Source organism: Propithecus coquereli, unplaced genomic scaffold (assembly GCF_000956105.1).
Source record: "Propithecus coquereli isolate 6110/MARCELLA unplaced genomic scaffold, Pcoq_1.0 Scaffold280, whole genome shotgun sequence".
Taxonomy (NCBI): Eukaryota; Metazoa; Chordata; class Mammalia; order Primates; family Indriidae; genus Propithecus; species Propithecus coquereli.
The window spans coordinates 2,232,807-2,249,703 of record NW_012148397.1 but is presented as its reverse complement, the minus strand read 5'-3'; the positions used below and the strand labels follow the sequence as shown (position 1 = coordinate 2,249,703).

At 43.8% G+C, this 16,897-nt stretch overlaps 1 protein-coding gene across 1 annotated transcript in view; it reads right to left on the bottom strand.

Annotated features, from left to right (window-relative positions):
* Positions 1 to 369: 369 nt before the first annotated feature.
* Positions 370 to 16,897, bottom strand: part of HSD17B2 (hydroxysteroid (17-beta) dehydrogenase 2) — a 49,174-nt gene continuing 32,646 nt past the window's right edge. The window contains exons 4-5 of the mRNA XM_012648207.1: positions 6,197 to 6,334; positions 370 to 822 (exon numbers count right to left, since the gene is read on the bottom strand). Of these exons, the coding sequence (XP_012503661.1) occupies positions 461 to 822; positions 6,197 to 6,334 (500 nt within the window). The 3' untranslated portion in view covers positions 370 to 460. The remainder of the gene's footprint in view (positions 823 to 6,196; positions 6,335 to 16,897) is intronic.

The window sequence follows — 16,897 nt, the reverse complement described above, 5'->3', positions numbered from 1 at the left end:
ATTGGAGGTCGATTGGACTGTTGGGCTTGCCATTTCCTCCTTCTCTTCTCCCTTCCCTCTCTCTCTCTTTCTCTTCATCTCCCTCTTTCCCATCCTCCTCTCTTGGAAGGCAGCTTGGATTTAAATACTGAGTCTGATTTTTGCTAGCTGTGTGACAATGAACCTCTCTGATCTTTAATTCTCCTACTTATTAAGTAGGGGTGAAGATACCAACAAGCTCAGTTCTCTGATAAGAACTAGAAGAGAGAATATCTGAAATGTGCCTGGTGCATAGTAGGTCCTCACTTAACACTCTCCCTGGCGCCCAGTGCTACTCTCCAGCCTTCTCACCACTAAGTCCCATTTGAACGACAAATTCCACAGACAATGTAAAGTAGGAAACAACTTTAATGGGAAGCTCATAGTTTCCTTTTCATGCCAAGAATATAACATCTCCCACTCCTTTTAGGTTTTCCACTGCCTACGTGGCCTTATCCTTCCAGGTGGGCACACTTAGAGCTCTGGGCAGGCGCTTTCCTGCACCAAGCAGTTTCTTAGAAATATAATCAAATATAATAGCAGGCAAAAAGGAAGCCAAGCAGAGCCACAGGTAACAGCCTTCCCCCGGCGCGTAGAAGGCGGAGGGTCTCTTGGCAGAGATGGCGTGCTCGATGTCCCGCAGCACCGGGGAGAAGTCCGGAGAGGACTGCGTGTTGATCATGTGCAGGAAACTCCGCTGTGAGTGGATGTACTCTCGGCCGTAGTCCTCCTGCACCTCGGCGGGGAGGTGGTCCAGGAGGTCCTTCTCCAGCTTGTCCCACGTGTCACTGTTACCTGCGATACCTGGGCCGAGAGGAAAGGAAGGGTCAGGGGCTGAGAAGGTCAGGCCAAGTCAGGGAACCACGTGCTTGTGGACTGGCCTCTGTTGGGAAGAATGGGCATTTGCAAATGCCTTTTAAAATATGTGCTTTACAGTGGTATTGATCATCATTTTTAAACCTGCATATGGAAAAGTGCACACACTGAATTTGCACAAACTGAGTAGCCCGTGTCACCAGCAAGCAGGTCAAGAACAGAACAAGACCCCAACCTCAAAGTCCCCCTCTCAGCCAGTTTCCCGGTAACCACTGTCCTGATTAACAAAATAGATTCCTTTTGCCTGGTTTTGAACATTATATAAATGGCATCATATAAATGGTCCTTACTCTTTTGTGTCAACTTCTTTACTCAACATTATGTGGGTGAGATTCATCCAGGTATTGTGTGGTGACTCTCCTTGCCACAATTTATGCATAAATATGCCATAAATTATTTATGCATTAGACTATGATGGGCATTTGTGTTGTTTTCAATTTGGGGCTTTTACAAGTACTGTTGCCACTAACATTCTAGTACGCCTTTTGGTAACTATCAAATATAATATATAATATAATGTCTATGATATAATATATACTATATGTAATATAATGTATGTAAATAGATACATATAAGCATATATAATTTTTAATAAACAAGAAATACCTACTTCTATATTTAAAGTTAAATTCATAATTTTAAATATGTTATCTATATAATAAACATAATTTTAATTTAACTTTAAAATATATATTAAATGTAATTTTAATATAATTTACATATAGCTTTAAATTTTAATGTATAAATTACATATGATTAAATATAAATATATTTTAAAATAGAGACAATGCCTGCTTATTTTATAAGATTAAATAATATACATTTACTTAAAATGTAGCAGCAATGCCTGCTCATTTTATAAGTGAATAATAAGGAGATGTATATATTTTTAAAATGAATCTCCTCTGAGGTAACTAACAGCTTTGCAAGCCCTTCTGCATTCCCTCCTTGCTTATACAAACATACACAAATAGAAGGCTTTGGCTTAATTTTATTTTACCAGGAAAGAAAAAGACAAAAAGGATTATACTACAGTATTTATATTTTCCAGGAATTTTCTTTTTCTTTTCTTTTCTTTCTTTTTTTTTTTTTCTTAGTAATAAATCACAGACTTCCCTTCTGGTCAATAGCTATAGATTTAAACCAGAGCAACAGAATTTTCCATTGAAAAGCTTTCAGTCAACCAGTCATCCCTGGGATTCACCTTTAAAAGCAATGCCACAGTAAACAGACTTGCACAATCTACCCCTTTGTACTTAGGCTTTATTTCTGTTGGCAAGAGTCCCCAGACTGCCTCCTGGTCAAAAGGCACATTCATTTTGAATTTTAATAGCTACTGCCAGATTATTTTCCAAAAAGGTTGCAGCCACCCACACTCCCTCCTGTAAAGTGCATGATTGCTCTGGATTACTGTGGGGATGAACCTTTGTTAGCTTGGTGACTCCTGCGTGCCAGGGCTAGGGGCAGGGGGTGTTGGCCAGTACCTAGCTGTGAAATGTAAGCCAGTGAAATCCAATTACACTCATGGAAGTGTAAACGGACTTTCAATTGCTCTTTTCTTTTCATGAAGGCACAGACCATATTTAAAGAAATGATTATCTTGACAGTGACTCTGGAGGCTTCCAAGTCTTGAAAAACATGTTTGCGAGAACTACTGTTTCTCCTGCTACCTCTCCCTGTCCTTGCCTTCACAAGCTGGAGGTTTCTTTTCCTCTCCATCTCCTTTCTCTTTAAATACCTCATGGACTTTCTGATCATTCTTGTGGGTACCCTGTTCAGAGTCCCCAAAGCTCTCTTTAGGGGTAACAAAAAGTACCTACAGGTGGAGTGTTAAAGGCTCAGATGGCATGGCAACTTCCTAAATTCCTACCACTACAAGAAGAAAACACACTTTTGCCAAACTCCCTAACAATAGGAGCTATTAGTGTAACAGGGGGAATGCCTGAAAAAAGGTAAAAATGTTTTCTGTCTCTCTAAAATGTCCCCCACTCCTTTTGGGAATTAAAACCTGCATCCCTGCCTCAGGCCAGTGGTGGGGAGGAGCAGGGGAGTGTCCTTTGTTGTTAGTACCACAGGAGATGGCTCAAGGGAATTGTCTGGGCCTGGGCAGAGGACATGAGATTGTCTTAGCCAAAGATGGGATGAATCAGAACTATTAACTGTAGTCGAACAGCAATAAACTGAAGCTGAAAATCTTCCCTTTAAAAGCTCTGTATTCCTGCTCAGAGGCAGGATGTTGGTACTTTAAGATGGAAGTCTGCCAACCTCCTCATTTGCTGGCAAATTAACAAACTTCTCTTTCCTTCTCCTCAAACCACTTGTCCTCGTTCTTCTGATGCGACCTGGGGGACAAGCGCTGAGCTCTCGGTAACATTAGGCAAATTATCAGACCCTTCCTAACTGATTTACAACCAGACCACTACAACTCTGATTGGACAGAGGACCAGCCTTACAAATATCCTTTCCCCATAAGCAACTGTAGACCTCGAGCCTGTTGTAGCCAGCTTATAGAGATTGCACACCCTGTCTTTGTGTCCTGTAGTTCACCTTTTGATGTAAAGAGCCAAATTCCCCCTCATTTTGATGCTAAAACCCTACCCCAAAGTGAACAAGGGATATATATCTAGCCATCGTACATGCACTCAACACCTCTCATAAATATGTATAGCTTTTCTCCCAAACCTGCTGAATATGTGTGACTGTGTTGCTTAATATGGATCCTGTGAGGCATAAAACACGCCCTGCCCTTTCCCTCTTCAAAGAGAGATCACCTTTGATACACACCAGAGCCTGTCTCTGCCTGGTTTGCAAACTTATGTTGCCAGGAAAACTTTCTTTTTTACTATTTTCTACTACTATTTATTTACTTTCTTTTCTACTATTCTTTCTACTATTTAAGACTTGGTGGTCTTTTAGATGACCCATGCAATATGTTTTAGCTATTTTTCTTATAGGTCACTAAAAATATGCTATATGTCTTTGCATGTTTTCAGAAGCTCTTTGTCTGTGTCCCTAAAGTTTCCTTTTCTTGCCCCCACCTTCAATTAAATATAAATATGAGGCTGGGCATGGTGGCTCACGCCTGTAATCCTAGCACTCTGGGAGGCTGCGGCGGGAGGATTGCTTGAGCTCAGGAGTTCGAGACCAGCCTGAGCAAGAGGGAGACCCCGTCTCTACTATAAATAGAAAGAAATTAGCCAAACAACTAAAAATAGAAAAAATTAGCTGGGCACGGTGGCACATGCCTGTAGTCCCAGCTACCCGGGAGGCTGAGGCAGGAGGGTCACTTGAGCCCAGGAGTTTGAGGTTGCTGTGAGCTAGGCTGATGCCACAGCACTCTAGCCCATACAAGAGAGTGAGACTCTGTCTCAAAAAAGAAAAAGAAAAAAAAAAGAATAAAATAAATATAAATACGAGGCAGCATCCTCCAAACTTTAGTTCTGTCTTCTGATCTCTGGTCTCTTACCCTCAGCAAGCTCATCAAATTACTTTAAACTGGGGGAAGTCTTGTATAAAAGAAATAACCCAGGGGGTGCCCCTAGGGATCTGGTTTCAAATCCCCCACCATCCTGGTGACCTTTGGGAGCACAGCTTAAAAATGGTCCTAACTTACTTTCCTCTCTCTGTATCCCAGGCTCTCAGGTTAGCACACTTGGCTTCATCTTTGACCCACTTGGCTTCTCCATCAACTCCCCTCAATTATCCTCCCCACCCAGGGTGTCCCCAAGTTGGAAACTGCTCTCAAGAATTCCTCTTCTCTCCATGTTTACTGCCCCAGTCCAGCCTCTCCACCCGCGTGACCAATGTCCTTTTCTCTTGCACCTCCCCCACAACCTTAAGAGGCTCCCAGCTATCAAGTGCTTCAAGCCAGAAGTTCAATCTTGTTTTTTTTTTTTTTAGATTTTTATCTCATGCATTTGGATTAACATTAATACCTTTAGGGTTTGTTCTTTAGTACATTAGCGATTCTTCCCAGTTTGTGATCTTTTATTAGACATGGCTTTTTACATCTTCACTTAAATCACCAATTAAATGTTTGATGGCCCAGAACTAAGGACTGACCCTTAGAGTAGTCTGCCTCTGCCCAGAGTTCAGATACTCAGGGAGGGAGTAGAGAAAATGGCCATCTCCTGCCAGGATGGAGGGGAGGTAGGTCACATTCTTCAGAGGAAAGGAGAAAAATATTGTTTCCAAATATTTGGGGAAAAGAAATCATCCTCTCCAATGGGAATGAGAGACTAATAAATGTTACCCAGGGTATCTGTGCAAACTTTTAAGTGAAAATAAGCTCTAAACCTAAATAAACAAACTTGATATGCAGCTAATTGATTATACATGGGAAGAGAGGGGCACTGGTAAGAGTTAGTTAGGACCATTTTGAAGCTGTGCTCCCAAAGTTCAAATAAAACCCTGCCATTGAGGAAGGGAGCGTGAGTCCTAGAAAGGTCCTGTTCCATGTAGACACCGGGGGACCTGGACTCTAACTTAGCATGGTCCCTGCTTGCTTATGCCTTATGAGCCAACGAACGCAATTCCTTTGTGGAAGGAAGCAGGGAACAGCCAAACACTAAAGAACCTGGCACTTGCTTCTTGCTTCTTAGGAAAGGCCTGCCCACCCCAACCCCTCCTGGGTAGACACTGACAACTGAAGAACTCTGGACACATAACCTGCGCTAAGAGACCAGACCAAACTCTAATACAGCTTCCAGCAGCCTAAGGATGACATCAGCCACTCACCAGAATGCCTGCCTGAGAAGGCCCAACCCTGCCAGGAAAATTTACTATTTGTTCCAGCTAACACACCCCTGACTTCCCCTTCTTGGAGCACTCAATAAGAACTCACAATTGTAAACATGTACCTCTTGCAACTCAGAAGTATCTTGCTTCTCAAGGACCTGAGAGCCATTCCTTTGACATGGAATCATCATGAAGGAAAAGCCCTCGGTGTCCCAGTCTCTGTGGGAGGATAGAATCCTGACTTCTGTAACAGGAAACTGACAGACACCACTGGTCCCACCGCGTTGACACTGGCCAACCCTTTGTGCTTTACCACTTGCTAGACTCTACTGAGGCCTGCTCTCCCCACTCCCTCATTCTCCTTTTAAAGTGCACAAATCAGAATGGAACTCACCTCTTTTCCTACCATTAGTGATTACTGAGCAAAATCTGTTTTTGCCATTTTAGCTAATGTCTGACTGGGTTCACCTTTGACAACGTGGAGGGGTTCTGTGTGTGCTCTGTCAGACTGGGAGGACCTTCGGGACCCCTTCCAGGATGAACACTCTGGGGCTCAGAGACCTACTTGTTCGGAAGCCTCCGGGTTGGATGACTGCGACTTTAACTCCCCATTCTGAAAGCTCTCTTCTCAGAATTGATGAAAACATGGTCAGAGCCGCCTTTGATGAACTATAGGCTGCCAGATGGTCGAAGGGGACTCCTCCTATGGGAACAATGGGAGGAAAAAACTTAAGTATGGTGTTTTCATTTTTTCATCCAACAAATATTAATCAGCACCTACTGTATGCCAGGAACTGGCATTAATACCAGTGATTAAGGCAGACAAAGGCAGACAAGGGCCTCTGTGCCCAGGAAAGTACACATTCTTGGCTATTCCCATGATGTGGCTTCATTTGCTACTGCCTTCCTCAGACCCCCATCACAGCTGGTACAATGGCAAACCAAGTTTAAGGTTCCATCTTGCACAACTTCTAAACAAAATGTGATTTAGGAAAGACAAAAGAGTATCTGCCCACCAGTCCATGATCTTCCAGCCCGACCAGCCCACATTCTGAGGTTCCAGGTGGACATACATTCTGTAGGGATGGTCCACTATTCAACCCACTACAGCACCTGTAATTGAACTAACTGAGCTTCATACTTGTTGCAGTGGGAAATGACACACACCATGGGGAACTACGAGGCATCTCTGTAAGAAAGTGTGATGAAGGGCTTATGGTAGGGCTGGTGCAGATGCTCTTTATCCCACCTAAATCACATTTGACTTAGAAGCTAATGTGATGGAGCCCTAAACTGGATTTGTTCTTGGACCAGCTGTAAGGAAGACGCTATAAAAGGCAGAATCTAGGGAAACCAGAAAATGAGAGTGATCTATTTGGAATAAGGCTCTCTGCAGATGTAATTCAGGTAAGGATCTCTAGATAAGATCATCCTGGATTGGGATGGGCCCTGAATCCAATGATGGGTGTCCTACAAAGAGACAGAAAAGGAGAAGACACACAGAGACACAGCAGAGAAGGCCATGTGCGGATGGAGGCAGAGATTGGGGTTGTGCTGCCATAAGCCAAGGAACACCTAGGGCCACCAGAAGCTGAAAGAGGCAGGAACAGATAGGTGCTTTCCTGGAGCCTTCGGAAGGAGCACGGCCCTGCTAACATCTCAGTTTAGACTTCTGGCCTCCAGAACTACAGAAGAGTAAATTTATGTTGTTTGAAGCCACTCAGTTTATGATAATTTGTTACAGCAGCCCTAGGAAATGAATCCAGATGCATTGTTGGTGGTCTTCATTGGGAAGACACTGACATTGTGAAGGGGTGAAGACAGTGAGGGCTCACAGTACTGAGGGAATCTCACGACATCAGGGCTCCCAGTCTTAGCAAAGATTTCCACGGTCAAAGAAGCATCCACTGGGTGAATGGTACGGCCATAGGAAGGAACGCAACTCAGCCATCAAGAGGAATGAACTTGATATGTGTAACATGGATGTCTCAAAATAATTATGGTGAGAGAAAGAACCAAACAAAAATGAGTATAGACTCTCTGTTATGATTCCATTTGTGTAAAATTCTAGAAAATGCAAACTCATCTCTAGTGAGAGAAACACATCAGTGGTTACCTGCAGAGTGGAGGTGCTATGGACTGAATTGTGTCTGCCCAAATTCGTATGTTGAAGCCCTAACCCCTAGTGTGATAGTACTCGGAGATATACTATCACATGGGAACTTTGGGAGGTAATTAAGTCACGAGAGTGGAGCCCTCATGATGGGATTAGTGCCCTTTTAAAAATAGACATTCGAGAGCTCTCTCTGCCTCTCTCCCTCCCTCCCTCTCTCCCTCTCCACCTCTCCACCTCTCCACCTCTCTACCATTTGAGTACGCAGTGAGAACATGGCCATCTGCAATCCGGGAAGAGAGCTCTCACCAAAACCTGACCATGCTGGTACCTTGATCTCAGACTTCCAGCCTTCAGAATGGGGAGAAATGAATTTCTGTCATTTAAGCCATCCAATCTATGCTATTTTGTTAATGGCAGCCCTAGCAAACTAATACAGGTGGGAAGGAGAATGAGGGAGGGATTGGAGAGGGAAACCAGGAGGCTTTTGCAGATGATGGACATGTACACTGTATTGTGGTGACGATTTCATGGGTATACAAATATGTTCAAATGCATCAAATTGTATACTTTATGAGCAATTTAGTATATGTCAATCATGTTTCTCTTTTTTAAAAAATTAAAAAGAAGAAGTCACTGCACTTCAAGAGACCATGGACATCTCAGCAAAAGACAGGGATGATTTTATGAGTATTTTACTCTGCCTAATTCCCTGCCGCGCCCCCCCCCCCAACATTTGCACAGTTGTTTGAGGAAGGGAGGAAGAACTCCAGCATACCCTGGTTTTATCTTGCCGCATATCCTGGTTCCACCAGCTGTCTCAGCCCATAGTGCTTCTCACCAAGCCAAACTTGTCTCTAGTTTGTGCTTGTTTTTTTGTTCTCTTTACGTCAGCATTTTGCAATTGATACCTTTCTCCTGCCAAGGTCTCTTTCATTCTTCTAGTTAGATATGCCCCATCCATGGGAAAATAGCTTCTTAGCCCTGAGCGCTCTCGCCCTGAGTCCTACATGCAACAGTTTAAGCATTCAGTGTGAGAATTTGAGTCCACAAAATATGGCTCATGCCCACATCTAACATTTATTAAGGCTCATTTTTTTAAGGGAAACCTATGTCATCACCTTACAGTCTTTTTGTTTGTTTGTTTTATTGAGACAGAGTCTCACCCTGCTTTCTGCTGTAGTTTGAAAATCCCTAAATCACTCTATCATTTCTTTAAGTTCTATTATATGTATCCTTTCTCATGTTGTCTAGCACTTGAGCTAATTTTTCATCATTCTCCTGTAATATTTTTTTGGCTTCTTTGGTTGATTTTCAACTTTCTTTTCAATTCCATTCATCGTATTTGCCATCCATATTCTGAATTCCATTTTTGTCATTTCAGCAATTTCCTTGTGGTTGGAGTCCACTACTATACCATTGTGATCCCTTGTGATCCCTTGGTGGTGTCAAAATGTTTTGTTTATTCATGTTTCCAGGGTTCTTTTGCTGGTTTTGATAAGGAAAACCCCCATCTATTACTTGGCACATCAGCCACCTGAGACCCCCCCACCCCCACCCCTCACGGAAGACCTACATCAGCATAATACTAACCTATTACCTGGTGCATCAACATAATACTAAACCTATTACCTGACGCATCAACTAACCTATTACCTGGTGGTGCATTAGCCACCTGAGACCCCACCCCTCAGACCACCCCAACTTAATGAAAGTGGGAAAAATCGAGTAGACAGGGCTCAGAATTTGGTGGTGAGAGCCCTCTGAGCCTGCTGGCGAACAAAATTTGATTCTCCGACTCTCCGTGTGCCAGTTTGGTTTGTCCTCGGGACCACCCACTGTGACACCTGCTGTAACAGTTTCTTATCATCTGAATCCCCTCTTCTCGGCTACATTTGCAGGGCACCTGATCTCCTTTGCTGGGAACTCTCCTTAATTAGAAGAAGGGGAGGTCCCTAGATAATGCTTTTTCCTTCCTCTGGAGACGCGGCAGGGTAGGGGGGGTGTGTACTAAAAGCTTGTAGTGCATCTGTTCCGTTTTGTCCTGTTCACCTGTAATTGCCACAGTTCCAGCCAGCACTGGATGATCTTTGTGCAGGTTTGGGGATCGTTCCCCAGATAGTTGCAGGAAGTTGAAGTTGGGGGATGGGTGAGACCCTCTCCATGGAGGCTGGCATTGTGGGGATTGCTCTGCCTGGGGTCTTCCTGCAGAGGTGACAGTGGCAGCTGGGTGACGCTATCTAGGCAGTGGTCATGGGTTCCTGTGCTGTGGGCATTTGCTCAAACTAGGTCCAGGTGTAACGGTGGCTTGAAGCTTGGGGGGTCCCTGGCGGGACGTTGGGCCTTGGGGCAGTTCCACTGGCCCCGCAGCAGTGGTGGAGACTCAGGGGTAGGATGCTGGGGTCCAGATGCAGTGCTAGAATCTCAGAGACAGTGTCCCAGGCCTGGAAGGAACTCTGGAACCACAGGGATGGGCCCTCAGGCTCTGGCCTGAGAGCCTCAGAGCTGGAACTGGGGCCCATACAGGCAGCAGGCTGTTCCGCCAGCTTGGGGCCACAGATGGCAATTTGCACAGGTGGAGGTCGGTTCCAGCGGCCAGGGACCGTGGAGTTCTCCCCACCCTCCAGGTCCCACTGAGGCAGTTGCCCAGTGCTTCCCCAGGTGAGCCTATATTGCCTGAGGCAACTCCTCGGCTCAGATCCGACAACCCTGGCTCCTAGTCACAGGGTACAGCTCAGGGGAGTGTCCACTCAGTTTGCTCCCTCCCCAGCCCAGTGGAGGCGATATGAAGGCTGCTGCTGCAAAGCTGAGTCCACGCAGACCAGGTGCCACACACCTGAGAGCTCAGGATGGCGTCAGCTATAGAAACCCAGGATCTGAAAACACTAGATCCTTACTGTGCCTGTTCTCCAGTGCAATGACTCTGCCCAGACTCTAAGCATCTCCTCTGTCAGTCCAGACAAGGTCTGTGGCGGTGGAGGGAGCCCAGTCACAACTCGGCCACAGTGCCCGCAGGGTGAGCATGGCGCCCCAGTGCTCTATCCTCTTAATCCTCCCCATGTGTAGATGCCTCCCCATAGAGCCCTTGGATCTTGTCAAACGAATTGCCCCATCACCTTCTCCTTCACACCTGCTTCTCTGGGGTTTCACAATGTTCCTTCTGGGAAGAGCTATCCATAGGTAGGCATCTGCCTGCAATTTATCATCTTTTCCTTCAGAGCTGCGTGCTCGCGGGCTGCTTCTAGCACGCCGTCTTCCTCACTTTTCAAACCGTGTTTTGAATTTGGCTGTCTCGCCTCAATTATTTGAAAGCCGCACAACATAATTAAAAAGATCATGGGATGATAAAATTGTATGGAACCAAATGCACACACACACACACACATACATATCAAACCGGGGAAACTGGAATAAAGTTGGTGGATTGTATCAATGTCAATATACGGTAATATTGCACTAGAGTTTTGCAACATCTTACCATGGAGATACACTAGGTAAAGGGTATATAAGATCTTTCCTATTCCTTACAACTTCAGGTTACATTTACCTCAATAAAAATTGCAATTAAAAATAAAGAGCATGGGCATTGAAGTATAGATACCTAGAACAGTTCATGTCGATTTTCATCATTATTCTTACATTATTATTAAAACTTTGGTCTGGTCCATGTAATTTCCTTTTGAGATACACTTATCCTCATCTCCCTGTCTCTCTGGGAAGGCTGTTGGTCGATGTTCTGTCCCTCTCGTTAAGGGAGAAAGCCAATCATAGCACACCATCATCTAGACATGAAGATTGGGTTGAGGGCAAGCACGTGACTCGAACTGAGCCAGAGTCTTTCTTGGAAACAGAATGATGGTGGAGAAGAGATGGTTTTATTGTTTATTTCTGGCTACTTAGGGGCATTTTCACACCATTATTGGTGGAAGACCAGAGCTCTTAGGGACCATTTTTCTACGGCATAGGAGAAGGTAAGTAGAGAAAATCATTTGGAAAGAAACAGGGAGGAAGGGGCTGGAAGAAGAAATAGAAATGGAGATTGGAGGTGGGGAAAAATCACAATGATCTCATCTTAAAACTTGGACCCGGCCAATTGGTAAGTTAATAAATTCCTTGTGCATTTTTTAGTTTAAGCTAATTTGAGGTTTGATCCTGGCACTAAAAACAACGAGTTAACTGATGCAAATTTTACTAGGACATTCGGCATTAAACAGGCCCTCATTAAACTGGTTCCCTTCTTGCCACAGATGATCAGCTGATTTTTATGTAACTGAGGGTCGTTTCATAAAATCTTAGTGTTTGAAACCCACCTCCTTCTTTATACTGGTAAGAAAGGCCAAAGGAGTTAAAGCAATCTGTTCAAATTCACACTGTTATAACAGTTTGGGGGTTAGCCCAAGTTCTCACTTCTCCATGAAGATGGTGAAGGTTGGCCAGGTAGAAGGCAGGTCAGTGGAGGGCAGCGGTTAGATCTGGATTCTGGAGCTAACGCTGCCTGCATTCAAATCCCAGTTCTGCCATTGATTAATGGCAGGAAAGTTACTTAATGCTTATGTGGCTTTGCCCTTTAATCTATAAATTAAGAATAATGATAGTATACACGCATCATAGGGTTGTTGTGAAAGTTAAATGAATGAATAATAGAATAGTGCCTGGCACAAAGTAAGCTCTATATAAGGGCTTCCTGTTTTTAGTGCTACTCAAGTTTTTCACAGCAATATCTTAATAGCCCAAATGGCTCCATATGTTCAGTGTTTCTTAGCGTAATAAGTGCAGTAGCTTCAGACTCTCCAGCTGCATTTGTTTATTATGGGAATTGCTAAGACCCACCCTAAACCTACTGAAACAGAATGTGCATTTAGAACCAATGCAAGTGATTCTTTTGAACACTATCTCTGGAACTATTACATTAGGGGTTTTGTTGCATATTTGTGAACATGAGCTTTCACAGTGACGTACTGCCTCAAGGATGATACAAGTTCTATGGTTTGAATGCATTCCCCAAAAAGCATGTGTTTGGAAACTTAATCCCCAATGCAACAGAGTTAGGTGGTGGAGCCTAATGAGAGGTGATTAGGCCACGAGGGCAGAGTGAAGGGATTAATGCTGTCACCTTGGGAGTAGATGCATTACGAAGAACATCTTTGCCAGATGGCAGCCCCTCAATCCTATCTTGGGCTTCCCAGCCTCCAGAACTGTGAGCCAGTAAATTTCTGTTCATTATAAATTACCCAGTCTGCTATATTCTGTTACAGCAGCACAAGCAGACTAAGACAATAAGTATGACACATAGTATGGTGAGAGAAGATCATGTTCCACACTATAAATCCAAACAAAAAAACATGCTTTGGACCAAACATTTAAGACACATGTGTCTTTTATATTATGTTGAACCCTGCAAGATTGCCAATATTAGACCATTTCTTACCTATAAAGCAGCAGTATTATAATGGTTCAAACTCATAGATCCAGCCTTGCTGTTAATGTTTTATATTAGTGTTCAAATCCCTGATGGCATGAGATAAGTGTAGGTGCCCAAGACTTGCTGATGAGGAGCCACAGTGTCACGAGGCTTCCTCCCTTCCTGACCTTATGTACCTTCATTGTCTGTCAGGTCGATTCTCTATTTTTTTTAATTTAAATTTAAATTTTATCATGGTAAAAACACAACATGAGATCTACCCTCTTAATAGATTTTTTAAGTGTATGAAACAATGTTGTTAATGGTAGGCACAATATCGCATAGCAGATCTGTATAATTTACTCATCTATTATTACTGAAATACTTTGAGTGATCTGTTATTGGGTGACTTAAGAGAACACTCCTTGTTATGGACTGAATGTTTGTGTTCCGCCCAAATTCACATGCTGAAGCCCTAATCCCCAGGATAGCTGTATTTGGAAATGGGCCCTCTAAGAAAGTAGTTAAGGTTAAATGAGATTCAAAAGATGGGGCCCTAATCTGATAGAATCAGTGTCCTTATAAGAAGAGGCACCAGAGACTTTTCTCTCTCTTCTTGCACACACACTGAGGAAAGGCCGTGTGGGGATATAGCAAGAAGGTAGGTCTCTCCAAGCCAGGAAGAGAGCCCTCACCAGAAACCAACCACGCTGGCACCCTGATCTGGAACTTCTAGCCTGAAGAACTGTGAGAAAATAAATTTCTGTTATTTAAGCCACCCAATTCATGGTATTTTGTTATGGCAGTCTGAGCAGACTAATACACTTGAACAATAATAGGACCTGTCTTAACCAACTGTGTACAAAGCTATGGAATCATTCTACCCGTCCTAGACCTAGATTGCAAACTTTCTATCCTTTCTTAGTGTAGGCATGAAAAATCATCCTCTCCCGCTTCTAAATCATACCGCACCCCCAATCTTTTCTGCCTCTGTGAACTAGTTAGTGAATTTGTGCCCTGGCCTATGTTCCCCTACCTGGCAAGGGAATCAATTCAATATTCACTTTGTTGAATTCACTCTAGTGGTCATGGTCTTTCCTTGACATTGTGGTATATTGTTGGCAGTGGGCTAAAAATAGAGCACTTGAAGTTACCATTTTGAAGCTTACAAAAAAATTGTGGAGACCCTCTCTCTGTGCCCACGCTTTCACTTAGCATCATGTTTTCGAGGTCCATTCACATTGCAGCAGGTATCAGTACTTCACTCATTTTTAATGCTGAATAATACTTCTTTGTATAGAGATGCCACATTTTATTTATCCAATGATCCATTTATGGACATTTGGGTTGTTTCCACCTTTGGCTATTATGAATAATGCTGCTATGCACATCCGTGTACAAGTTTTTATTTGCACATCTGTTTTCTATCTCTTAGGTATATACCTCGGAGTGGAATTGCTTGTTCACACAGTAGTCATGTTTGACTTAGCGAGTTAAACTGCCAAATTTAACTCACAGCAGCTGAACCATTTTACATTCCCACCAGCGATTTATGAGGGCTCCAATTTCTCTACATCCTCACCAACACGTGTTGTTTTCTGTTTTGTTTTGTTTTTCATTATAGCCATGTTAGTAAGTGTGTTAATCTTATTGTAGTTTTGATTTCTAGTAATTGTGCTTTTAGAAGCCCTCCTGGTGATTCTGACACAGCTGAAGTTTGAAAGTGTGGTCCAGGGACCATTAGGACCAACGTCACTTAGGAAATAGTTATAGAAACGTGGAATCTTAGGCCCCACCAAGAACAACTTGGTGGTCCGAGTCTGGATTTTCACAAGATCCCCAGGCGATTACCATGCACATGAGTGTTTGAGAAGCACTGGTGTAAGAGATAGTTCTAAATTGCTAACACTTCTTACTCATCATATAAATAGACGAGAGTTACGGTTTGTATTTATGTCTCCTGCTTGCCTGACATGATCTTCTTTGCCTGGACAGGTGTGAAGACCATAGAACTTGGAGTAGAAAAGACCTGGGTTCAAACCCTGACACCATCACTCATCAGCTATATGAGCCCAGGCTACAGAGTGCTTGATCTGGAAAATTAATTAACTGCATCCCACAAATGTTAGAATTAAGTGATTTTAGGCATGTAAACATCTAACACAGCCAGAGTGGAGAAGTTCACTCAATCTTGTTCTAAGCCCTTTCCCTCGCCCACAAGAGCACTGGAGAGTGTTGGCGAAGATCTCAGCCTTGGCTTCCTGTCATGCCACTGAGCACCCGAGGAACTGGCTGAATGATTTGCCAAAGGATTCCCTTAAGGCAGCTTTTCTGGGCAAGAAGAAGTCCAGGAACAATTCCACCATCAACTCTGGGTGGAGACAAGGCTCACGACTGAAACAGCCAACTCTACTGGGTCCTTTTAGTTTGTAGACTTATAAGAATCTCCAAGGTTTCTTACTTTGGTATAAAGTACTTTAAATGTATTTTAAATAGCTCGATATGGTAGACAACTATTATTACTATCTCTAAGTAGAGAAGTTCATTTTACTAGGGTACTTTCCATGTGCCAGTAACTACGCTAAGCCCTCAGAACCCACCATGCATTTAAATCAACAGCCAAGACCAGAGGTTTTCAACTGGGCGTGATGTTGCCCCCCAGTGGACATGTGCAATGTCTGAAGATTTGTCACAACTGGGAGTGGGTGCTAGTAGCATCTAATGGGTGGAGGGCATGGATGCTGTTAGACACCCCATAATGCACAGGACAGTCTCGCACAGAAAGAATTATCCTCCCCCCACAAAAATGTCAGTAGTGCTGATGTCGAGAAGCACTGCCCTAGACTTGGATGCTACATCACCCCCATTTGACAGATGACAAAATAGAGGCATAGACAAGTGAGATGGCCTGCCTCAGGTCACCCAGCTAGTAATTGAAGAACAAGATTCAAACCACGACTGTCTCAAAATCCCTGAGGCCTGAATCATTTTAGAAGGGTTTGTTTTCAGCTGTTCTCATTCAAGCACAGCATGTAAGTGTTTACTCTGCGATTTCTGAAGAGGAAAACGGGCCAGAAAAAGCTTTTAGACCTCTCAAACAGAAAGATTTTCCAACTGCCCTTTGTACAATCAATCAAAGAGCTGCCTCCCGATTCCTCTGAGCCCCAGTTAAATATTTATCCAACTGCCTTGCTGGGATTTGTGTGGGAGGGATGCAAAACATGTTATTACGGTAGGGAAAATCTCCCAAAGTAAATGTGGTCAGATCTGGAAGAGGTGACCTGTTGGGGTTATCTGCCCAGGAGCTGGTGAGTGACAGGGGGCAGAAGGATGGAAGGCAACTTGGTGTCACAATCAGGGGTGGTGAGGCCAGCAGCTGGAAGGATAAGAAGCCACAGGCACATCTTCTCTCCCAGACTTCACGATGATGGCTTTGGGTCACCACTGCTACTGTATCATTCACTATGTGCCTGGCATAAGGCTAAAGTTGAAACGAGTGTCATTTCATCTCTCCATGGCCCCCATAAGAACCAATTACTATTATCCTTATTTTAAAATGAGGATGTGTAACCCAGAGTTCAGCACGTTGCCTGAGGTCCTGCAATTGTCAGGGGTAGAGACAGGATTAAACCTGGACAGGGCCAGGCACAATGACTCACGCCTGTAATTCCAGTGCATTGGGAGGCTCTGGAAGAACATCACTTGAGGCCAGGAGTTTGAGACCTGCCTGGGCAACACAGCAAGATCCTGTC